This window comes from Toxotes jaculatrix, chromosome 3 (assembly GCF_017976425.1).
Source record: "Toxotes jaculatrix isolate fToxJac2 chromosome 3, fToxJac2.pri, whole genome shotgun sequence".
In the NCBI taxonomy this organism is placed as follows: domain Eukaryota; kingdom Metazoa; phylum Chordata; class Actinopteri; family Toxotidae; genus Toxotes; species Toxotes jaculatrix.
Window position 1 is genome coordinate 3,299,772 of NC_054396.1, and position 21,721 is coordinate 3,321,492.

General features: G+C 42.1%; 2 protein-coding genes across 2 annotated transcripts; one reads left to right on the forward strand and one right to left on the reverse strand.

The window, feature by feature from the left end:
• The first annotated feature begins 371 nt into the window (after positions 1-371).
• Positions 372-9,053, forward strand: cfap57 (cilia and flagella associated protein 57). Its single transcript, XM_041034496.1, has 21 exons — positions 372-528; positions 730-1,043; positions 1,126-1,385; positions 1,712-1,886; positions 1,965-2,117; positions 2,397-2,536; positions 3,014-3,179; positions 3,302-3,415; positions 3,500-3,712; positions 4,722-4,895; positions 5,061-5,222; positions 5,316-5,471; positions 5,775-5,868; positions 5,974-6,164; positions 6,276-6,449; positions 6,598-6,756; positions 6,960-7,103; positions 7,321-7,437; positions 7,958-8,092; positions 8,524-8,667; positions 8,880-9,053. The coding sequence occupies exons 1-21, from the start codon at positions 372-374 to the stop codon at positions 9,051-9,053; spliced, it is 3,516 nt and encodes a 1,171-aa protein (XP_040890430.1).
• A 7,608-nt stretch (positions 9,054-16,661) lies between these two features.
• nuf2 (UF2 component of NDC80 kinetochore complex) lies at positions 16,662-21,593 on the reverse strand. Its single transcript, XM_041034231.1, has 13 exons — positions 21,381-21,593; positions 20,202-20,276; positions 19,908-19,984; positions 19,472-19,533; positions 19,248-19,345; positions 19,028-19,101; positions 18,633-18,726; positions 18,480-18,542; positions 18,238-18,375; positions 18,015-18,155; positions 17,472-17,647; positions 17,229-17,364; positions 16,662-17,129 (listed from the first exon to the last, which is right to left on the reverse strand). Exons 1-13 carry the CDS (start codon positions 21,501-21,503, stop codon positions 17,022-17,024), a joined length of 1,365 nt encoding a protein of 454 aa, XP_040890165.1. The 5' UTR covers positions 21,504-21,593; the 3' UTR covers positions 16,662-17,021.
• Between the last annotated feature and the right edge of the window lie 128 nt (positions 21,594-21,721).

Consider the following 21,721-nt stretch of genomic DNA (forward strand, 5'->3'; position numbering starts at 1 on the left):
GTTTACGTTAAACTTTTAAATCCTCACGCATACTTCAGAAAACCTTCTGCTTTGTTTGAACTTAGTTAAAATGAATGACAGTAACTTTGATTAACTTTGACTTTGCTATGGTGGAAACACGTCCTGGCCTCCAAGAACGGTGGAGAGGGGACTTTAAACGAGTTCTCCGAATCTCGCGGGATTTCCTCGCGGGGTTGCGTAGCGACATGACTCTAATCATACTGGTGTACCTGTCGCAGTGTGTTCACTCAGACGGATGTGCTCCTTTCTGACTTTTACGACTGAAAGAATCCGTTTTTGGAGAAATAGCCTTTACGTGTGGAGAGTTAAGTAGTTTTTTAATAATCTTAAAGTCCGTCTCCTTTGAAAGAATGAGTACAGTCGGTGCACAGTCCCACTTCAGCTTCGGTCTTCGGACAGGTGTGGCGAACAATCTGTGTTTCTTCGACGAGCAAACTGTTGTGTATCCCTGTGGAAACACCTGTGTGTGCTACAACACCGTGCAGAGATGTCAGAGGTTCATTCCAGGTGGGCTGACTGTTTGTTATCTTTGTAACAATGCTTCGGTCCTGAAACTACCAAGCCTCAAAAAGTCATACGTATTTGTTTTACAGAATAAGTACCATGCTAATGTAGTTTCCTACTGAGTTCCTGTCTATATCATGTAGTATTTGTTCTTTGAGGCAACTTTTATTTTCCTCCTATTGTTGTTTCTGTTTGTCTGCACAGGCTCAGAGAAAAGTAAGGGCATGCGTGCTTTGGCCATCAGTGCCAACCGGCGTTACCTGGCAGTGTCAGAGTGTGGTGAGAAGGCCACCATAACAGTGTTCGACCTGCAGCATGAGCAGGGCCGAAAGAGGAAAGTCCTGACAGCAGGAGATGTGCTTGTTCAAGAGTTCGTTTGCATGGCTTTCTCCCCCGATTCCAAGTACCTGATAGGCCAAGCAGGTGGTCCAGAGTGGATGCTGATCTTCTGGCTTTGGGAAAAGCAGAAAGTCCTGGCGTCGGTGAAGACCAGCAACGTAAATAACCCCATTACCCAGGTGAGTCCTTCATGCTGTACCAGAGCAGCCTCCAGTGGATGTATGTGCATAATATTATACCGTTTTAATGATGTTTCCTCAGGTCAGCTTCAACCCATACAACAACATGCAGCTGTGTGTGAGCGGGACTGGTGTGTTCAAGCTGTTCCGTTACTCAGAGGGAGCCCTGAAACAGAGCAGCTTCCCAAAGGTGGAGACCATCAACTTCCTGTGTCATACCTGGGTGTCAGCAGAGAGAGTGATCGCTGGGACGGACACAGGCAGGCTGCTGGTGTTTGAGTCTGGAGACCTGCGAAGAGAGATCAACACAACGGCTAAGGCTGCACAGGAGCAGAATGACAGGTCACAAGCTGCTCCACATTTCTTTTTTACCCGCAGACTGTTTTCTCATAGGTCACATACAGTAAATGTGTAGCATAGTCTAGCTATGCTAACACTCGTAGTTCAGTCCCACATACATCATCCTGCTGCCATAAACACTCACTAGAGCACCAAATGTGTATTAATCCACTGCTGAAAATAGTCCCCAACAAATGTACTGTTTCCTCCTGTTTAAGTAATGTTTGTTAAAAGCTACAGAGACCAGCTGTTATGGGAAATCACTGAGCCTCAGATCTGCTTGATTGTTTCTGAAACTGCCTTTTATACATTTTATTAAAACTGCACAGGCAAGTGGAGAGGAGGAAGATCAAAGACACTGACGTGGACGAAGCCCCCACTGTCTCACGCATCACAGCCATCCTGTCTTACTCAAAGGGCTTTGTGTGCTCCCTGGGTCCTGGCACTGTCTGTCTTTTTGAAAAGACAGAGGAGGACAGTTACAGAAAGACCAAGGATATACAGGTAAATGTTTATGCTAACAGGCAACAGTGACACAGCAGGCATTGTGTATGTGATCATATGTGTATACTTTTCTCTCAGATTCCTCCAGACCCATACAACAATGAGGTGACCCCGGCTGAAAGCCAGGAGATTCACACCATGTGCATCAGTCCAGCAGAGGAGACCCTGGCCTTAAGTACAGACCAAGGACAGCTGTACAGCGTCAGCCTGTCCTCTGTGGACATCAACAAGGTAGTTTAGTTTGGTTTTTTTGGTTTTTTTTTACTCTTCCTGCACTTTTTCTTTAATGATCTTAACTTTTTCTGTCAGTAATAATTCACTTGTTTCTTTCCTTCCTTCCTTTATTTTTTTCTTTTTAACATGTCCCTGTGTGCCGTTTCTTCTGTGGCACATTGTTCCCCCGTGTCTGCCTCCAGCTGACTTTCTTTCCGGTGTGATTTAGACATTTCCTTTATTTAGAAAAAAACATTTCTAGTTAGGAGATATAAACTCTTTAAGTCTGTCTTTTAGGAAGAAAAGCTACATTTTGAGTTCCTGTCCCAGTCCTTCCACTCAAAGTCCATTACTGGTTTATCCGTGTGCCTTTGGAAACCTCTGGTAGCCACCTGCTCTCTGGACCACTCTGTCCGCATCTGGAACTACGAGACAAAGTAAGGGACAAAATCACACCCAAGCCCATTGTTACTGTATCAATGCTGAGAGTTCACTTAATTTCTCCTCACAGTCTTAGGCATCATTTTTTTGAGTCATACACATATACATAAAGCGGGTTAGTGTATTTTACTCAAGAGGGATTCAGCCCAGCAATCAAACACTGCTGACATTAAAACATGACAGTCTCTTATAAAGCTGTGTTCAGAGTTATTCACCACACCTTCTGCAGGGTTCACCAAATTAAAGTTAAGATTTTTTAAGGCTTCTTTGATACCACATAGAATACAGATCAGTACCTTTTCAAAGCCATATCAAAGACAGGAAAACTATCAAAAAGGTCTACAAGTATTTATTTGTTGCATGAATTTATTTACATTTATATCACATTTTGTCAGCAAACATAGCCTAAGTATGGAACGCTAAAGACAGGCTACTGTGTTTCTTCATTGCTGCTCTCTGTGAATTGTCACCAGAGTCCTGGAGCTATACAAAGAGTTCCTGGAAGAAGCGTACAGTGTAGCTCTTCACCCCACTGGCCTCTTCATCCTGGTGGGCTTTTCAGACAAACTCAGGCTGATGAACCTGGTTATGGATGACATCCGCACCTTGAAGGAGTTCACAGTGCGCGGCTGCAGAGAGGTGGGGTATATGTGTGTGTGCTGATTGTGTGTCCCCTCAGTAAATGTGAATTGCTGATCTGAGCTACATGATGCTCTCTTTAGCTCTGACTGTGTCTGTCTCCTGCTCCCTCCACACCTCAGTGTGCTTTCAGCCACGGTGGCCACATGTTTGCAGCTGTCAGTGGAAATGTCATTCACATCTACTCTGTCAGCTCTTTTGAGAATATCCTCAACTTGAAGGGCCACAATGGAAAGGTGAGTCAGGCATGAGAATGTTTTGTGCAGCAGACCTATAGTCAGATTTGTCATTAAGTGGATGGCTTTTGTTTGTTTTGGCAGGTCCGTGGCATTGAATGGAGCCTGGATGACAGCCGGCTGGTGTCATGCGGGACGGATGGTGCAGTGTATGAGTGGAAGACGCAGACTGGCAAGCGTGAGTCAGAGAGTGTCCTCAAGTCCTGCAGCTACACAGGTGTGGCCTTCTCTTCAGACTGCAAGACCATTCTGGCTGTGGGGACAGACCTGACACTGAAGGAGATCGAAGACTGTCAGGTCAGTAGGAACAACACACTACTGTATCTCTGATACTGAGTTTCAGCACAGCACAGTGAGCTTGAGATACTCTTCATGTATGAGAGAAGTTTTAGAGGCGATATATGACTTTTTTTCACTGACAGTCTGAGCAGCATCTGCTAGATCAGGGGTCGGAAACCTGCAGCTCCAGAGCCACATGAGACTCTTTCATCCCTCTGCTGTGGCTCACTGTGACTTTGGAAAATAAAAAATGAGTATTTAATTTAAATGTATTTTTATTTTAGTATGTTAGTTTTTAATGTAATTCTAAATTTGAAGATTATGGTGATCTTGTAACACTGAAATAAAACGTTTTTAATTTTTTGTCGCTCAAAATATGCGTCACAACCCCCGATGTGCGACACCTGGCAGCAACATTTTCAGGTTGACAGCTGACTGCACGCTCCAGTACACGTGATAAAGTGATGAGGGAGCACAGAAGCACATGGCATTTTTGGTTCGCTGCAGGTGGATAATTTAACTCAAATAGACATTGAGTATTTTATTTGAAAGTTAGCATCAACCAAGCATCTTTTGTTAGGAGTTCAAAATGTTTTTGTTACATGCAGAAAAAAAAAATTGTGAATGCAACACACTATAGTTTTTTATACATAGCATACGGGTAAAAAAAACGATATGTTATGTGTTATCCCCATTTTAGATGTCAAAAGGGTTCTGTGGCTCTGGGTGTTTTGTTTTCTGTGGGAGATGGTGCAGATGGCTCTTTGAGTATTTAAGGTTGCCGACCCCTGTGCTAGATGCTCCACAACATTCAGCAGCTGGTGTCTAACTTTGCAGGAAGGAACAAGGAACTGATTGTGTTACTGCTTCTAGCCTTCGGTCCAATAAACCTGCATGGATATGAAATATGTATTCTAGTTGTAATTCAAGAACAATTTTTTTTTTTTTAATTCATTATATTTTTTTAATTGATTATTGTTGGAGTATTTTTATTATAGACTGTATATCGTGGTCACTGGTTCCACAGGTCCTGAGGGAGGTTCCTGCTGATGAGATAGCTCACACTGCTGTCGCAGTGTCTCACTCTGGTAGGGTCGTCTTCACCGGGACCTCCAGTGGAAGCATCAGGGCCATTAAATACCCTTTACCCACCCAGAAGGACTGGATCATGTACCAGGCCCACTGTGGCCCAGTCACCAAGGTGGGTCTTAATGTTGATGCACACTAAACCGACAGAGAAGCAGAAACCCATCACCACTGAATGGGATTTGTATACTGGAAGATATTAAGAGCCAGAAATCATTTGTCATGTCAGTCATTGTATAACTGAGAGAAAAGTCCACTGTCTAACCCTGTCCATCCTCAGATGGTGATGACGTTTGATGATCAGTTCCTGCTGACAGTGTCTGAAGACGGCTGTCTGTTGATATGGAAGATGATTGATAAGGAGGGCCGAGGACTGAAGAGCAACAGGCACATCATCCACACTGAAGAGATTCTTGTCACCAAATCAGACCTGGAGGAAAAGGTCTGTGTGTGTTTGCATAGCACTTGGTTAGAACCAAAAAGGAACATTCAACATAATCATCCGAGTTTACGTTCCTGTCTGTCTGTGCTGCAGACGCAGAACATGCTGGAGCTGAAGATGCGTCTGGAGGAGCTGCAGATGGAGAACGAGTACCAGCTCCGCCTGAAGGACATGAACTACAACGAGAAGATGAAGGAGATTTCTGACAAGTCTACCCAGCAAATAGAATCTCTGAAAACTACACAACAGGTCTGTGGTTCACCTACCAGACAGCTCTATTCCAAACATATCTCAGTCTGTCTATCATTTATTTTTGAAGTTACTGTTTAGGGTCAAAATGTCTACCAGAAACCAACAACGCCTGTATTTAATTCCTATGACTTCTTACATTAACATGACGTCATTATTCTGTAGTGGTGTGTTTTTAAAGAATTAAAGGTGTGCAGGATTTTCATGTGTCTATTGAGTCAGGACAGTTGTTGCTTTTACCTTTGGAAGGATTTGTATAACTGAAGGCCTTTACTGTGTGTTCATAATACACTGTTTGTGTAGGCCATGAGGACAGAGATGGAAAAACAGGAGCGTGAGCACCGGGAGAGATCTACAGAGCTCACTGTGAAGCAGTCTAAAGAGCTGAAGGATTTAGGTAAGAAGAGGAGTGGATCAGGATCAGCATAGTCCAGAAACTGTGTGTCTTCCTTTCTTCAAGGATTGGTCAGTCAGTCTGTCTGTCTCTGTCTATGATACACAGAGTTATCCTACAGCCAGAAGCTGATTGTGGAGCATGAGAGGTATCAGGATCTTCAGCATAAATATCAAAGAATGCAGGAGGATTATGAGAAGCAGCTGCAGTCTGCTGAGGAGAGCAAAATCCAAGCTCTGGAGGAGCTGACACAGTCCTACGAGGCCAAGCTGCAGGAGAAGACTCGAGACCTGGCTCAGGTTAGTCAGCAGGAGCAGCAGCAGCAGGAGGAGAAGGTGGAGGCAGAGTTTTGGTGGAATATGAAGTGGGAGGGGGCACTGTGATTTTGTCCTGCTTTTATTTTGATGCAGTGTCAGGAGGATGCACAGCAGCAGATGCGGGAGTTTAAAGAGATCATAAGGCAGATGGAGGAGGATGAGGAGAGAATCGTCCATGATATCCAACTCAAGTATGAGAAGAAACTGCACACAGAGAGAGAGACTAACACAAATCTGAAAGGAGAAACTGGTGTCATGACACAAAAGGTGACAAATGGGGTTTTTGCTTTTAACAGAACATAAATTGTAATGTTCTCTGTCCATGGATTCTGTGGCTTCTGATCACATCCATAGACTGAAACACCATCTTCAACTTCTCTTTCTTGGTCTTTGACTTTGTTTGTCCCTCATTCAGTTCCACAGTCTTCAGAGGCAGATCAGTGACAGGTGCACAGACATAACGCAGCTGAAGCAGGAGCGGCAGGCGCTGCTGGGTTTGATCCGCTCCCTGGAGAGTGACATCGAGGACCTGAAGAGACAGATTGCTGGACTTGAGAAGAGCAACCGGGACAAGGTGGCTGAGATCAGGGCTTTACCATTTTTCATTACACTGACAACCACATCACAGAAGATCAGTGAGATTTTCCGTAACATCTACTGAGAAAGTTAGTGGGGCATTTACTTTTCTAACCTGTGCAGACCTATATGGTCTCACTGGTTGTACTGTATACACACCCTCAGCCACTAAAATCCAACCACACATTGATGCTCATGCAGGATCAGACCATCTGTGGCTTGAAGAAGAAGAACCAGGAGCTGGAGAAGTTGAGGTTTGTTCTTGATTTCCAGTTGAACGAGCTGAAGAAGCAGACTGAGCCTCAGCAGGACGAAATCAGTGAGAAGAAGGAGAGGATCCGTCAGGTGAGTGTGTGGGTGTGGTGAAATGATGTCTGACAGCTCAAAGCCGCAGCACTGTATCCTTTTATTAGACATTTTAAATAATAATAAAGTAGATGGTTCTCCAGCAGCTTCAGGATGGCATCACCTGAATCTGATGTCATTGCAGTAGAAAATAAACCTTCGATAGAAAAGGTCTGTGTGGTTTTGACAGTGGTGTGCTGTTTCTGCTCTTTGACAGCTGGAAGAGGAGCTGGTGCAAACTGACAAGAGCAACACTCAGCTGAAGCTCACTGTCTCCGAGCTGAGGCTCAAACTGAGGAGCAGAGATAAGGAGATGCACAAGGAGATGCAGAAAGTCAGCACTCAGCCAACGCTTAGCTTCTCTTCTGCAGCAACCTAATATGATTATGATGTTCACTTTTCAGTTCCAAAGCCAAAACATACTCAACAGCTGTATTACTTTGCCCTCCTTTAGATTATAGAATAGGTTCACCTTTTCAAGTCAAATACTGGCATGTCCACATGTTCATTCAAAGGCTCAGTGATTGTTGTCCTTTTGAAGACAAATTTTCCAAAGTTACAGTGTTTTTTGAATGAAATTCCCTTTTCGTTCTTCCATGGACTCTGTTTTCTTGTTGAGGGAAGTTCGAAGTAAAAAGTGTGTAACTTTAAAAAGCCCCCCCCCTTTGTCTAACGCTGGCTGCTGAAGCTTTATATTCGCTTTAGCTTAACCTTCACATGGGAAACAAAGTTCTATGGATTTTGTTTCAATGTCCGTGTGGGTATGTCAATATTAAGATCGACTTGAGCAGCATCTATTTAACATGATTTTATTTTCATCGGTAAACATAATTGATCATCTTTTCTGTGTCCAGGCGAAAGACTTGGAGACACATCTTCAGCGGCTCCAGTCAGACCTCCATAACTGTGTTGGCTTCATCCAAGAGCCAAAGAAACTGAAGGACAGCGTGCAGACGATGTACGCCCGCTATGTCTCACAGACCAATGGGGTGAGTGGTATATACACTACTTATACTGACATACACTGTAAGAAATGCAGGGAATATGAATATATTCTGACACTTTTCTATCAGAAGCAGCATTAACTTCTTCAGCCATTTGAGCAACAGTAGCTTGTCTGTTGGATCGGACCACACGGGCCAGCCTTCGCTCCCCACGTGCATCAGTGAGCCTTGCCCGCTCATGACCCTGTCGCCGGTTCACCACTGTTCCTTCCTTGGACCACTTTTGATAGATACTGACCACTGCAGACCGGGAACACCCCACAAGAGCTGCAGTGTCGGAGATGCTCTGACCCAGTCGTCTAGCCATCACAATGTGGCCCCTGTCAAACTCGCTCAAATGCTTAAGTGTGTCCATTTTTCCTATGCCATTTCCGCTTTATGCCTGATCTGTGTATGTTTGTGTGCGTGTTTCCAAGGTGGAGAAAAGCAGTGTAGATGAAGACATTCAGAGGGCATTCTGTCTCCAGCGTGATCACTTAGAGAGGACTGTTAATGGTCTGAAGATGAGGCTGGCCAAGTCCAATGAGGAACATGAGAAAGTCTATGTCAGGATCATGAAGGTAAATAATAAGACAAACTGTCTGACTGCACAGATGATTCCTCTAACTAGTCACTAAGGACTGGCTCTGGGTCTCTGTAAAGCGCTTTGAGACAGTTTTGATTGTGGGGTTAGGGTTAGAATCAGGAAGAATCAGCCTTATTTTTGTGGTACAGATTTGAGCAGTGTTTTGCTGAAAGATTGGTTTTCTAACAGTGTCTGTTGTCTCTGTAGGAGAATGTTACTCTGATCACAGAGATCAACGAACTGCGTAAGGAGCTGCGTTTGGTGAGGACTCAGGTTAAAGATTACAAAGCTCAGCTGGCCACGTACAGGAAGTCCAACAAATCACGTCCCAGCTCAGACACAGGGCCCAAAAAGGAGCCTAAGCATGAAGACGTCAGTTAACTGACTTCCTCATCCACATCCTCCATCAGCAGGAGCTCCACCGGGACAAATACCATCATGATCGATAGCAACATTTTCAACTACACAAGAAAAAATGGAAATTTAGACAAGATCATAGATGCAAACTTATTCTGAGAATTAGAATAATACTGATTTGACTTAGTTAAGCACTTTCTGGAATGATTTTAAAAGTTTCACAGAAAACAGAAACGAAAACATCTCTTCATTTTAAGCTCATATTTCCTTTGATGGCGAGCTGGAGTAAAGAAAAGTTGGAGCGTTGGAGATATTGTTCTTAAAAACAATGTTCTTCCCATTAGAACATTAACAGAGAACAGCTGACGTGAGCTCCCCCAGCAGCTTTCTATTTGTTTGCTGTGTACAGCCATTTTCTTGAGACATGGCATGTCATTGGACTCAGAAAGACACATGAATTTTGATCTTCTTCCTTTAATGGAAATGAACCACCAAGCTTATAAAGATGTGATCAAAGCCAAGCTGAACATTTGATGCTGTTGTTTCTGAATATACATCAAGCACATGGACCCTGATATTGTCTCTGTGGTCAGTCTCCATTGACTCAGGTGAATGTGTTGATTTCTGTCCACATTTCTATCTTCACTACTCCACCAGCCTCTGATACCAAAGTGCAATGAGGACAAGGTCATAGTCTCTGAAGAACAAATCCCAGTAAGACCAGTTTACACTGAGCACATCTCAGACACTGAGACTCTACAGTGGACAGACTGACTCTGATGAGTTACAGTCATTCAGCAGTTCTACATTTCAGTACATTGTCACTGAGAGATCAATGCTGAATGGACAGATAATGGATCCCATTGAACCACTGAGAGCAAAAATCAAAGCATCCTACTAACAAGTATTGTCTGTGAATCTAAAGCCTGATAAAATGTCCAGGCTGTAACGATTTGGACTGTGAGACATTTTTGGATCTTCAGGCTCTGTGCTTAAGCACATTTCATTTGAAATCAATGAATGGATACTACATAAAAGAACCAAGTCTCAGCTTTAATTTGGGGAACTGCTCAGTCAGACTGAGATCAGGTGACTGACTCAGCCAGTCGAGGATGTTCCAGCTCTTCACCTTGAAAAGCTCTTTGCTTTCTTTGGCTTTATGTTTAGGATCATTGTCCTGCTGAGTGATGAAATAATCCAGTGAGCTTTGATGCATTTGGCTGAATCTGAGCACAGAATGCTCCTGTAGACCTCTGCATTCACAGTGTCCCAGTCCCACTGGCAGCCATACATGTCCAAGCCATAACAGAAGCACCACCATGTTTGACAGAGGAGCTGGTGGCTTTGGATCATGAGCTCTTCCTTTCTTTCTCCACACTTTCCTTTTTCCATCATTTTGATAGAGGCTGATTTTTCTTTCATCCGTCCACACAACTCTGTTCAGAGCTGCTTTCTCTCTGTGTCTGTGAACTGCAGCCTGGCCTTTCTGTTTCTGAGCTTTACCAGGGGTTTGCATGTTGTGCTGAATCCTCTGAGCTTATGCTCATCAAGTCTTCTCTTGAATGTTGACAAGGAAACATGTCTGCCAACATCCTGGAGAGCATTCCTGACTCGCTGTCCACTCAGAAAGAGGTTTTCACCTTGCATATGATTTTCCGATCACCCACAAGACTTGTGCTCCTCAGTCTAACAGGTCATTTGACATTTTCTACTTTTCCTGTGTGCACCTGCTTTTTTTTTTTTTTTTTTAGAAAGTCCCCAACTGTTGATATCTTTGATATCTGTGATAAATGTTTGCTTTTTTGAGTTCTGCTTTGAAAGTTACCATAAGAGCATCTCAGGTATAAAGTGAGTAACAGTCACTGAGCAAAGAAGCCACTTATCAGTCAGTGGGAAAGCAGAAGAAAGGGACTGGAACAGATTTCATTTAGAAACATGGCTGACCACACAGCCTACTGACTATTGAACAACCAAGCTTCAGCAACTCACTTAGTTTTAATGCTAAATATATTTGGACAGCTAGTTGTTATTGTGATTCAAACATTGAGTAAAAATACTTAATAACTTAAAAAATAAATAAGTGAATTTCAGTGAGTTAGTCCACCTGTTACCTGGAAAAGAAAGGAAAGAAATCCATGTTATGTCAGGCAGGCATCAGGGTAAGTGGATGTCAATTTAAAAAAAAAAACATAAAAAACATCTTAAGGATAAATATGCTGCATATACTGATGTGTTTAGTAGGAGTTTGTAACTGTATAATCAGGTTTTTAGATCTTACATTCAGCTGGCCTCATCTCAAACGGGTACTCTGTACTGAGGCAGTCTGGCGCCATCTAGTGTTCACAGTTTAATCACATGAGGCTCAGTCATACAAACTAGTAAATTCAGGATGCTGAAACTTTTGGATGGAGAACTGAGGACTTCCTCTAAACTTAATCAGCATGTTGTGGATCAGAACTTGTCCTGTCTGACAACAAGCTAAAATGAGCAAAGCGTCTTGTTTACAAGAAAATCAGGTTAGGAAGACATGTTTTTTGTTAGAAAGTTGTTGTTTTGTGTTTCATGGAAAACTGATGTGTCTTAATCGGATTAACATCGGAGGATCAGTTACCGTTGATTGTTTCATAGGTGAAAAGATGCAGTTAATTCAACACAACGTTGTGTTGAAATAACATTAGTTCAACTACAGTATTAGTTGTTCTAATCACAATATTTACATAATAACTATTATAATATGTACATATTAACCACATTCATGTGTAAGGTTCTACTCCAGCAGCTTATCTCTTAGCTTCAACTGACCTAAAACGAATTAATGGCCCGGTTTATAAAGAATTTGGAAAAATTCACACAAAGTAAATTAAAAGGCCGATAAACGGATGTTTGTCAGAAAAGTTTGCGTGTGAACATGAACTGGGCCCAAACTACAACTTAATGTTACTCAAGGACTGATGGGGCGAATAATAGCGACATATTTTCCACTGTGTCAGAAAATAGATCAGATTTCGATCAAATAAATTGAATAAATTAAACGAGTCCAGGTAGAATCAGGTAGCTGGTGCTGACGTATGAAGCCGGTTGCTAAGGAACGTATATATATTTAAAAACCTGGTTCCGAATCCGCCATTTCAGTCTGAGACTTTGGACGAGAAAGTTACACTCGACGATTTGAGCAAAACCCAGCAAGTGACCCCCGAAACAAAGACGCAGGCTGACTTCAGTTCATCTGACTCCCAGCTTCATCACAGAAAAAGTGAGAATATAAGGAGTTCAATCTGATAGAAACCACTGTGTTCAAGCTGTTTATATTCGACGCCTCGACTGAATTTAGTCGAGGCGTCGAACGTTCTGTAGCCTCAGAGACTGACTTTAATGCAGAGTCCAGTTTGTACAGTAACATACTAAATGTGAAATGTTCAGGTTGATTTGAATATTTTAAAGCAAACAGATTCAGTGTGAACAGGTTTGCCTTCGTCTTCCACCTTCAGCAAACTGCTGCTTTTAAACATCCAGTCGTTTCCACATTCATTATTTGATTTGTCAGTGTATAAATGATGACTGTTTGTGTTGTTGTTTGTGTAGTGTCTAGTTTGAACGTGATGTTAGAGCAATGAATGAATAAATAAGTAGATAAATGACAAAGGAAAGAGAAAAGAAAGTGACATTTCCACACAGAGTAGAAAAGTTTTTCTAATGAAGGGAAACATCAGTGAGCTGACTGAGTGTTGAGTCAAATATAGCTGTGTAGAGTTCAGCAGAGCTCCATCCTAACCTCTGTGTTAATGCTTCCAGATGTCTGATCTGCCTTCTCACCTCGGTGACCACAGCTACTGCAGAGAGCCCTCCAGGACCCAGATGAGCAGCGGCCCCAGCAGGGTAAGACTCCTTTGTTTGGCTGTCGGGGTCAAAATGTGTATCCTGTTAGATTTGTTAGGAGCTCGTGCTGATTTGATCTGATTTCTAATATTCTCTTTAGTGCTTTAATAACTAATGTTTTAAAATGAGTTGTAATTGTCATGAAGCTCAGTGATTCCAGCGGCTACATATGATAAAATGTTGATATGTGAGATGTGATAGAAAACTGTGGAGTCATGTTTGTGTGTGTCGACACTGAAACTGTTGAGAACATCTTGTGTGTGTGAGTTTGCGTTGAGTCTGAAAAGAGTCAGTGGAGACATTAGAGTGTAAACAGTAGCGGTGTGGCTATGCCTCCCACCTCCATCCCCCCAGGTGATGCTCAGCTGATGTGTAGGCCTTTGTCATGTGATAAAGGATTAGATGTAAGTATGAAGCAGCCTGTGCTGGGGACAGGGTGGGAGGCAGATTGTCTCCGTGTCCCTTCCTGGGACCAGCTGTTGGACTCTTCCAGGATGGGGCACGGAGGCAGATTGTCTCCATGTCCCATCCTGGGAGAGTCCAACAGCTGGTCCCAGGAAGTCTCCAGCCCTGAAGACTGAAGTGTGTGTGTGGAAGTGTGACGGGGATGTGAGCTCGCTGCCCTGCACCTGGTTGAGCAGAGAGAAAATGTAAAGGTAAGATTTCGATGGTGTGTAATGATGGGGGGACATTAAAGGAGCATCCCATAAACATGAGACAAGACAAGACATGTGTCCACAGGAGACTGACATCCTGTCAGTTGAACTTGCTCCAGTGTTGCCATGGCTGCCAGTCCCATCATATCCCACAGCTGTCTTCAGTGTACTGCAGACAGCTGAGCCTCTGATTGTTTGTCCTCCTGCAGGTCTTCATGCGCTGCCCAGATGATCCTGAATTGTGGTTCTGAGCGTGCGTTCGGTTGGGCCTGGGTCGGTACTTTACGCTCAGCGATCAGTAAGTTTGATGTGTGGCTGCTGTTCAGAGAGCAGTGGGAGTGGCAGTATGTTGATGAGAACTGGTGATGGTGGGAGTGTGGAGCGGAGGTGTGTGCTGCAGTGTTTCGTGTGTGATTTCCTTCGTTGTTGCTGTGAGTGGGGACTTTGTGGAGTGGGCTGTAGCAGGTCATCGTTTGGCCGAGGTGGTAAACCGAGTCCAGAAGCACAGACTGCAGCAGTCTGAGAGGACTTGAAGTGAAGCAGTTTGAGCTGGTCCTTGACTTTGTCCCTCTGTCCATCTGTCTAACAGGTCAGCAGGAAGAGACGTAGGGAGCAGGACAGCAGTTCCAGAGCCCTCGGCGAGCCTCCAGAGAGGAGAGTCCGTGAGAGCCCCCGCCCCCTGCCCCCCACCTCTGCTCCACAGGCCATACCGGACAGTGTCCAGCCGGAGGTGAGTCGTCCAAATGTATAGATGAATGTTGGTCTTCAGCTGCCTCCTGTCTTTGTGTTGGTCAGAAGCATTTGATCCTAGCTCAGTGGTCAGCACAGACATTTGTCCCAGTCCACTGCAGCAGTGTAAAGGGTGTAGCTGATCCAGTCTGACCTTCCTATCCTCCTGTCTCTGTCTCTGTAAAATGATCCAGCCCCTCCCGGAGCCTGTGCCCCTCTTGCCCAGCCCCCAGCCCGGTGGTCTCCCTCCCTCTGCTTTTAATGCAGTTGTGGAGATGTTCATGGCGTGGATGACTGACTCTCCATACAACCCGGAGATGTGAGGCTCCTGCAAGAAACAGGCCAGAGCTCACACACACACACACACACACACACACACACACACACACATACACACACACACACACACATATAGATAAGTTTTTAAGTCTTATTAATATTTAATAACACTTTCTTTAAAACCTTTAAAAAAGTATTTACACTGACTCTTTTTCCAACTCCTTCATTCAAGCTTTCATTTTCTTCTTAAATTTCCCTAAAAAAAGAAAGACAAAAAAAAATAAATTTCAGTAAATTTAGAACATACAAAAATATTTAGCTCAGTATTGAAACCATACTGCTCCCACACACACACACACACACACACACTATTAATATTAATTAATATTTTAATATTTAATAACACTTTCTTTAAAACCTTTAAAAAACCAAAAAGTAATGGTAAGTATTTACACTGACTCTTTTTCCAACTCCTTCATTCAAACTTTAATTTTCTTCTTAAATTTCCTTAAAAAAAAAAGAAAGACAAAAAAAATGTATTGGATCTTAGTATGTAGATAGTAGATGTGTCTGCATAATTTAATGCTTTCTTAGGTAAATTTATTTAATATATCTAAAAATAATAATATAATAATATCACTAGTAAGTGATGTTTATCCTCCTTCTCTTAATTAGATCTGACTCAAATTTAGAAAATACAAAAATATTTAGCTCAGTATTGAAACCATAGAAAATATTTCTAATTTGAATAATTCTGTCTATTAAGAACAAATTGGCACAACTTCCCTGACAGAAGTAAAGGGCTTTAGGAGGGTCTACAGACAATATTCCATCCCAACATGTTCTTCCCACAGTTCATATGTCAGTATTAGGTAGGTAGTATTATGTCAGTAATATTTTTTTGTGATTTTTCATTTTTTGTGAGCTAAAATTATTTTATTTTTTTGCATCTCGGGCACTTTACCACGTATCTTTGCACCATTTAAGGTTGTCCACTGGGCTTGATCTTAAATTTGTCTTAAAACAGGAAAATTGGGGGTGTTGTAAAACGTTTGAGCGGCCGTGCAGCTGAGGAATTTTATTGGTTTGATAAATTTCCCATTTTCCTTGAAATGAATGTTTCAGATTCTAAGGTAAATGTATTAAGTGATGAGGAAGTTAGTTAGTAGGTGAGTTATATCAGAGCATGTTCCACTGAGTCCAGCCACTAGAGGTCAGGAGTGCACAGTTGGTCTGATTGTGTTCGTTTGTGAGTCTCACAACTTTCATTTATGTGAGTGATTTACAAGGCAAACGTTCACATCTCCTGAGCTCTGGAGCCTGAAACCAGTGGAACACACATTCATTTAGCTGTCAGGTCCCTGGGAAATCTTTCAACTAGTTGATAAGTACAGAAAAGATGAATAAATGTTGCAAGAGTGAAGAACAGTGCAGTGAACATGGGAATATGAAGAGTAGGAAGAATCAGTTTGGATGGAACATTGTCAGAGGGTTTGGGTTTGGGTGGGTGGACCCTCCTAAAGCCCTATTATATTCTAAAGAGTTCAGCACAGGTGAACACTTTAGAGTTTTTAGTGATCACTGAGATTCCTGTCAGTGAAACCAAACAACCCATTTTTCCAAAGTAAAATTCAGTTTGATTTGATCAGAAATAAACCAGAAGTTACTGATTAACAGGAAAAATGAGCTGTGAGATCCCAACGTGAACGATCTGAAATTAAAGGAGCCCTGTGAAGTTTTCTTGTACACAGTAGTTGTGTTCACATTCAGTGTTACTCACTGAGACACACTGTGTGTATCTTTGTTGTGTTCCTCATACAATTCAAAGCTGTTTCTTTCAGTTTTTTGTGTCAGGAGAGATTGTATTTTTTCTATCATTGCAAAACATGTAACGTTCAACACTCTGGTGAGCGATGGCTCTTCCTTATCTCCCAGCTTGTTGCAGTCACCTTCCTGTTTGTTGTTTTTCTGTTTCTATGGCGGCTGGCAAACTATGAAGGGACTCTGACTCACATCCAGTCTCACCTGGCCGTTTTGGAAAAAGTAGGACTTTGTGGTGGGTTTGGTTTTGAATTTTTATTGCTTGTAAATCTAACTTTTCTTTTTTGATGTGAAAGGATGAACTTTTTGTACATTTAAGATTAAGATTATTTAGATTGTTTTGGTCAATACTGACAGAACAAATGTAGAAAACTTATGATGTGCAACCCCTTGGCCGCACTAGTGCATCATAACGTACAGCTACTGTCTTGCAGTTCCTGAATATAAAATGTATTAGATTTTACATTCTGAAGCATGGAATTTATTAAGCAGTGAAAAGATGACAGCGATTATTTTCGTTACAATACATTTTAAATAGTAATGTTCAAAAAGGCAACAAAACAGTAAAAACATGACAGATAAGTAGTAACACAGTAATATAACAAAATGACAAAAATGAAAAGTGATGCATTCAGAAGTTGGCAGACATCTTGATGACGTCTTGTTTCAGGTCCACAATGTGCATCTCAATTCTCCTGTGTAAATCATCCATTGAAGTTGACAGGGTATCGTACAGAGCCTGGACACAGTAAAATAAAGCATGTTAGCCTCAAACCATGAAAAAGCTGGACAGTGAAGCAGACATGTAGGACATGGAACTTCATCATCCTGGTTGTACCTGAGCTTTCTCTGTCTCTTTGCTGCACACGTCTCTCAGGCTCTGAATCTTGGCCTTCAGCTGCTGCGTCTCTCTGGAGATCTCTTGGATTTTGTCAGCTATCTCCTCACGCTTCTGATGGATCTGGTTACACTGCCTGGAAAACAGGTAAGTTTAGGTTTTTTTTTACTTTTTATTTTACAGAACAGCAGTGTAGAAATGACCTGTGGTGAAACATGCTGTATATATCACGGCATTAAATACCCCAAAACTTCCTGAACGTGCTGCTCCTTCATCTCTCTCTTCATCTGTCTCCGGATGTTCTGTTTGGACTCTTTGTCCAGCTTCATGCCCTGAGCTCGCTTCATCTGGCCTTCCTCCACACACAGGTTCTTCAGCTCCTTCTGCTTCTTCTCATATTGAGCTGTCAGCTCCTGGTGCTACACACACACACACACACACACACACACACACACACACACACTTATTTTCAAACAGTTTGTAATCTTGTCTTGTAATCAACAGCCTGTGCAACATGTCACAGTTATATCACTTCCCTATTTTAAGTGTTCACCTCATTATGCTACACATACTTTACCTGGACTGAGCACATCTTGTACGTATCCTATTCAAGTGAGTTAGACTGTAGCTAAAAGGTACCACAAAATAACACTTGCCCCTTTTGTGAATTGATGTTTGCATTTCCACTAAAATCTGAACAACCAGGTGTGTTTGAATGAACGTGAGTCTGTGGGAATTTTAACTTTTCCTGGATGTATTTACAGATCACTTGCACACTGTTCATACCATCTCCTGTCTCTGCTTGGTGTTGTTCATGCTGCTCTCCAGGTCCTGCAGCAGGTTGTACATCTGCTGGATCTCAGCCTCAGTGTGAGTCACACTCTGCACCATGTTCTGCAGCTCCACCACACGCTCGTCTGTTTCTTTCTGAAATCAAAGCCATCAAAAAAAAAAAACATTATACCTACATGTCACCCCAGCCTCATTCCTATTTGTCTTTTCTACTTACAATAGAGTTCTTGATGTTCTTGACGTTCTCCCTCATTTTCTCCATCTGACTCTTCAGCTCTTCGGGAGACTCCACGATCTGTGACTTGAGTTTGCTGATGTCTTCCTTCAGGTTGCTGACGTCCACCTTAACCTGGGCCTGTCACACACACATTCAAACACCACACACATCTCTTTAACAAACAGCCTCGACACTTCCTGTCTGTATTTTTTTTTTATTATGTTTAGGTCACAGTCACATACCAGTTTCTGAGACTTCTCTGCAATTTTGGTTTTCCACTCTGCGATACAGTCATTCTTTACATTCTGAAAGGAGACAAGTGTATTTCACTTTGACTGACAGCTCACACTTTTTCACAGCTTTTATTATTCTGACTGTGTTTTAGCATCACCCACCACTTCCTGGTATTCATGCATGGTGGTGGCCTGCAGCTCAGAGAGAGCGGCTGCCAGCTCGTCTGCCTCTGCCTGCTGCTCTGGTGGGATGGTCCTGAACAAGGACAAGACAAATCCGTATACATCTCACTGCAAAGTGGAGCACTGCATTCATCTCTCATGTCAGTTGTAGAAGACGTATGTTTTACTGTCATTATTTGATTTCTTATGACCATGTACTGTAATGTTTTTCAGGTTACAGAAATAAACATGATCAGGAGATAAACAACTCATCTCCACCCATGTCCTCTCTACCTTTCTGGAGGTAAGTGACTTTTTTTTGGAGAAGATGCCTCAACACAGAGTATTTTTACAGCCATAAAGTGACCAAACAAACAAGAAGGGTTGAGACTTACGTCAGCATCTCAATCTTCTTCTCTGCTTCCAGGTTTCCTCTGGTGTAAGCCTGCAGCCTGTCCATGTCCGCCCTCTGACGAGAGAGAAATTGCCCAAAGATGTGACACACCAGGATGAATGGTTCCTAACTTGTCAGCCGTAAGTAAAACAAGTCTGTGGTAACTGACATGGTAGTTGCAGTAGGCTAAAATCTGGTCTGTGTTGACCGATATAACTTACAAATTTGGCCTGTTTCTCCAAGATCATGTCCATCCTCTGCTTCCTGAAGTGAAGAAAGTTCATGATGGCACTGAGAACAGTCAGAGTCTTCTGTTTTTCTGCAAAGGAACAGCAGAATCATTATCAAAGGACTGCTTACAAGTTATCAAGTGTACATCAGCCAGTGAACTATGTGGGGACTGTTATAACAATCTTTGGAAAGAGGAAATGAGAAAGCTACTTACTTGGGGCTAGAAGGTCGTTCAGTGAGAAATCATAAACCAAGCACATAGGCAGAAACTGCCTCCTAAAAACATAATGAACAGTGTTGGTAAATAAGTCATATAAACTGTAAATAGAAATATATAAAAAGGTACATATCTTGCATTACATCACACTGAAACCCAGTTCCAGAGCTGTAGCCTTTTGAATACTGAACTGAAAACAAATGATGTGCTAGTTTCAGAGTCTGTTGGTTTGCATAAGCAGAAGGAGAGTGTCTGTGAACAAGTCACCGAATTCCTAGTAACTCTATGGATGCTGTCTCCATACAGCTGACCTGTCTGCAGAAGAAGGCCACTCAGTTAAAAAAGAATTAGTCTGAACATATACATGAACTCATCACTGGGTGGTTCATACTGTGTTTCTGTGTATCCAGGAGAGGCAGCAAGAAAAACTCACATGCGCATGTAGACGCTCATGATAGCAGTCGCCCCCTCATGATATACTGGATACTGAATGTTCTCCAGAAGTGGAACCTGTTGGAAAACAAAAAGCAAATCAACCTCTCAACTAAAAGCGAGGATAAGATGGAAGTGTATGAGGCTCAGTGACATTTACCATTACATTATGTAATGTGTTGAAAGAGACATGATGATACCAGACAAACTTGAAGAGAACAGTTCCTTATTGTAGTGGTAAACATGCCTGGATGCAAACTGGTAGTTTTTTTTCCCAGTAAAACGCAGCACTTACCATAGAGTGACACTCAGGTCTGAAGCGATACAGGACATGCAGCACTCTCATGTACAGTGTTTGAACTGCCTCTGGCTGTAAGAGAGAATAATCAGGTGCTGAGTTAAAGGTCTGTAGTTTATATGACCTGCAATACAGGCTGTTATCTAGACCAGTTCTTTGTCTCACTGAGGTCCAGCTGGTTCCCACACAGTCTCCAAGCTGTATGAGTTGGAACATAATTAAAAGACATGTTTATATTTGTCTTCACATGCGTATATGAAAGACTTCTGCTGGTTAAAGCTTTTCAAGTGTGAGGATTTGCTGTGTTTTTGTTATATTAGATTGTAAAGTGAATATATTTGTGTTTTGGACTGTCGGTCAGATAAAACAAGCAATTTCAACACATGATTTTGACAGGGAAATTATTAGTTGTCACTACACTATTTTCTGCCATTTTATTGACTGATTAAACAATTAATCAATTAACCAAGAAAACCAGTGTCAGAAGTGCATCTCTATCCAAAACCAGTAAATTACAGTTGGTGAAAGAAAAGGAAGTTGTATTTGCCTTATTTTCAAACATTGTACTGTTGTTTGCTGTACTTGTTTTCTCCTTGTTTTGATGAAAATAAGTTGTAGTCTACCAGCATTATTTAATAAGGATTCCTACTTTAAAATGCAAATGCAATGTCAATAATAAACATATACATTGTTGTGATACACTCATAAACCTAATGTATGATCTATTATCCATTCTGACTCCAGTAATAAGGAGTATAACATTTTGTCAAGACTTATAGTCAAACAAGTGAAAACTGAATGAAAACAATTGTAAAATAATGTGAAACAGACAAACAGAAAAAAATGTAAATCTATTCTTTAATGGGTGCTGTTCACTGGTAAAAGTATTAGGCGTCTCTTCCTCTGTGAATAAACAAAACAACACTAATATCAATACTTAATTCCTCAGTATTTTTGAATGGGGTTTGGCGTTGGGAATACCTCTCTTCATAACAGAACATGTCTGTGATTAAGTTAACCCCTAACTTTGAAGCCATAAAGCTACGTTTGCTTTTTTTCTGTCAAGCCGTTCAAACACGGGCATTATTTTGTAGTTAGTGTAAAATACTGATAATTTTGTTATGAAGCATTTAACGTTGCTCATTGTGCCAGCAGATAGCAGCAAACGGACGTTACCTTCGGAGAAGGAGTCAGGTCGCCCTTGGTAAAGTGTTTGGCCTCTTGGCCGGTGAGAACTTCTGTTCGGTAAAAGTTCACTATAGCATCCGCAGTATAAACAGGGAAGGTGTTTTCAGTCATTGTTGCAAGTCAGTGCCGAATAAAAATACAAATCACAGAAAAACTATTTCGATTTCAACGGCAAAACAAAATTGGCGCCTTAACAACACTTCCTTGTTGATTTGTAGACGGCGCGTCTGATTGGTCAATTCGTCCTTCTTCTGTTGTGAGCGAGATGAAACATTATCCATGCGCGCCCCCTGCGGCCCCCGCCCGCGGCGGCCATACTGCAAGAGATA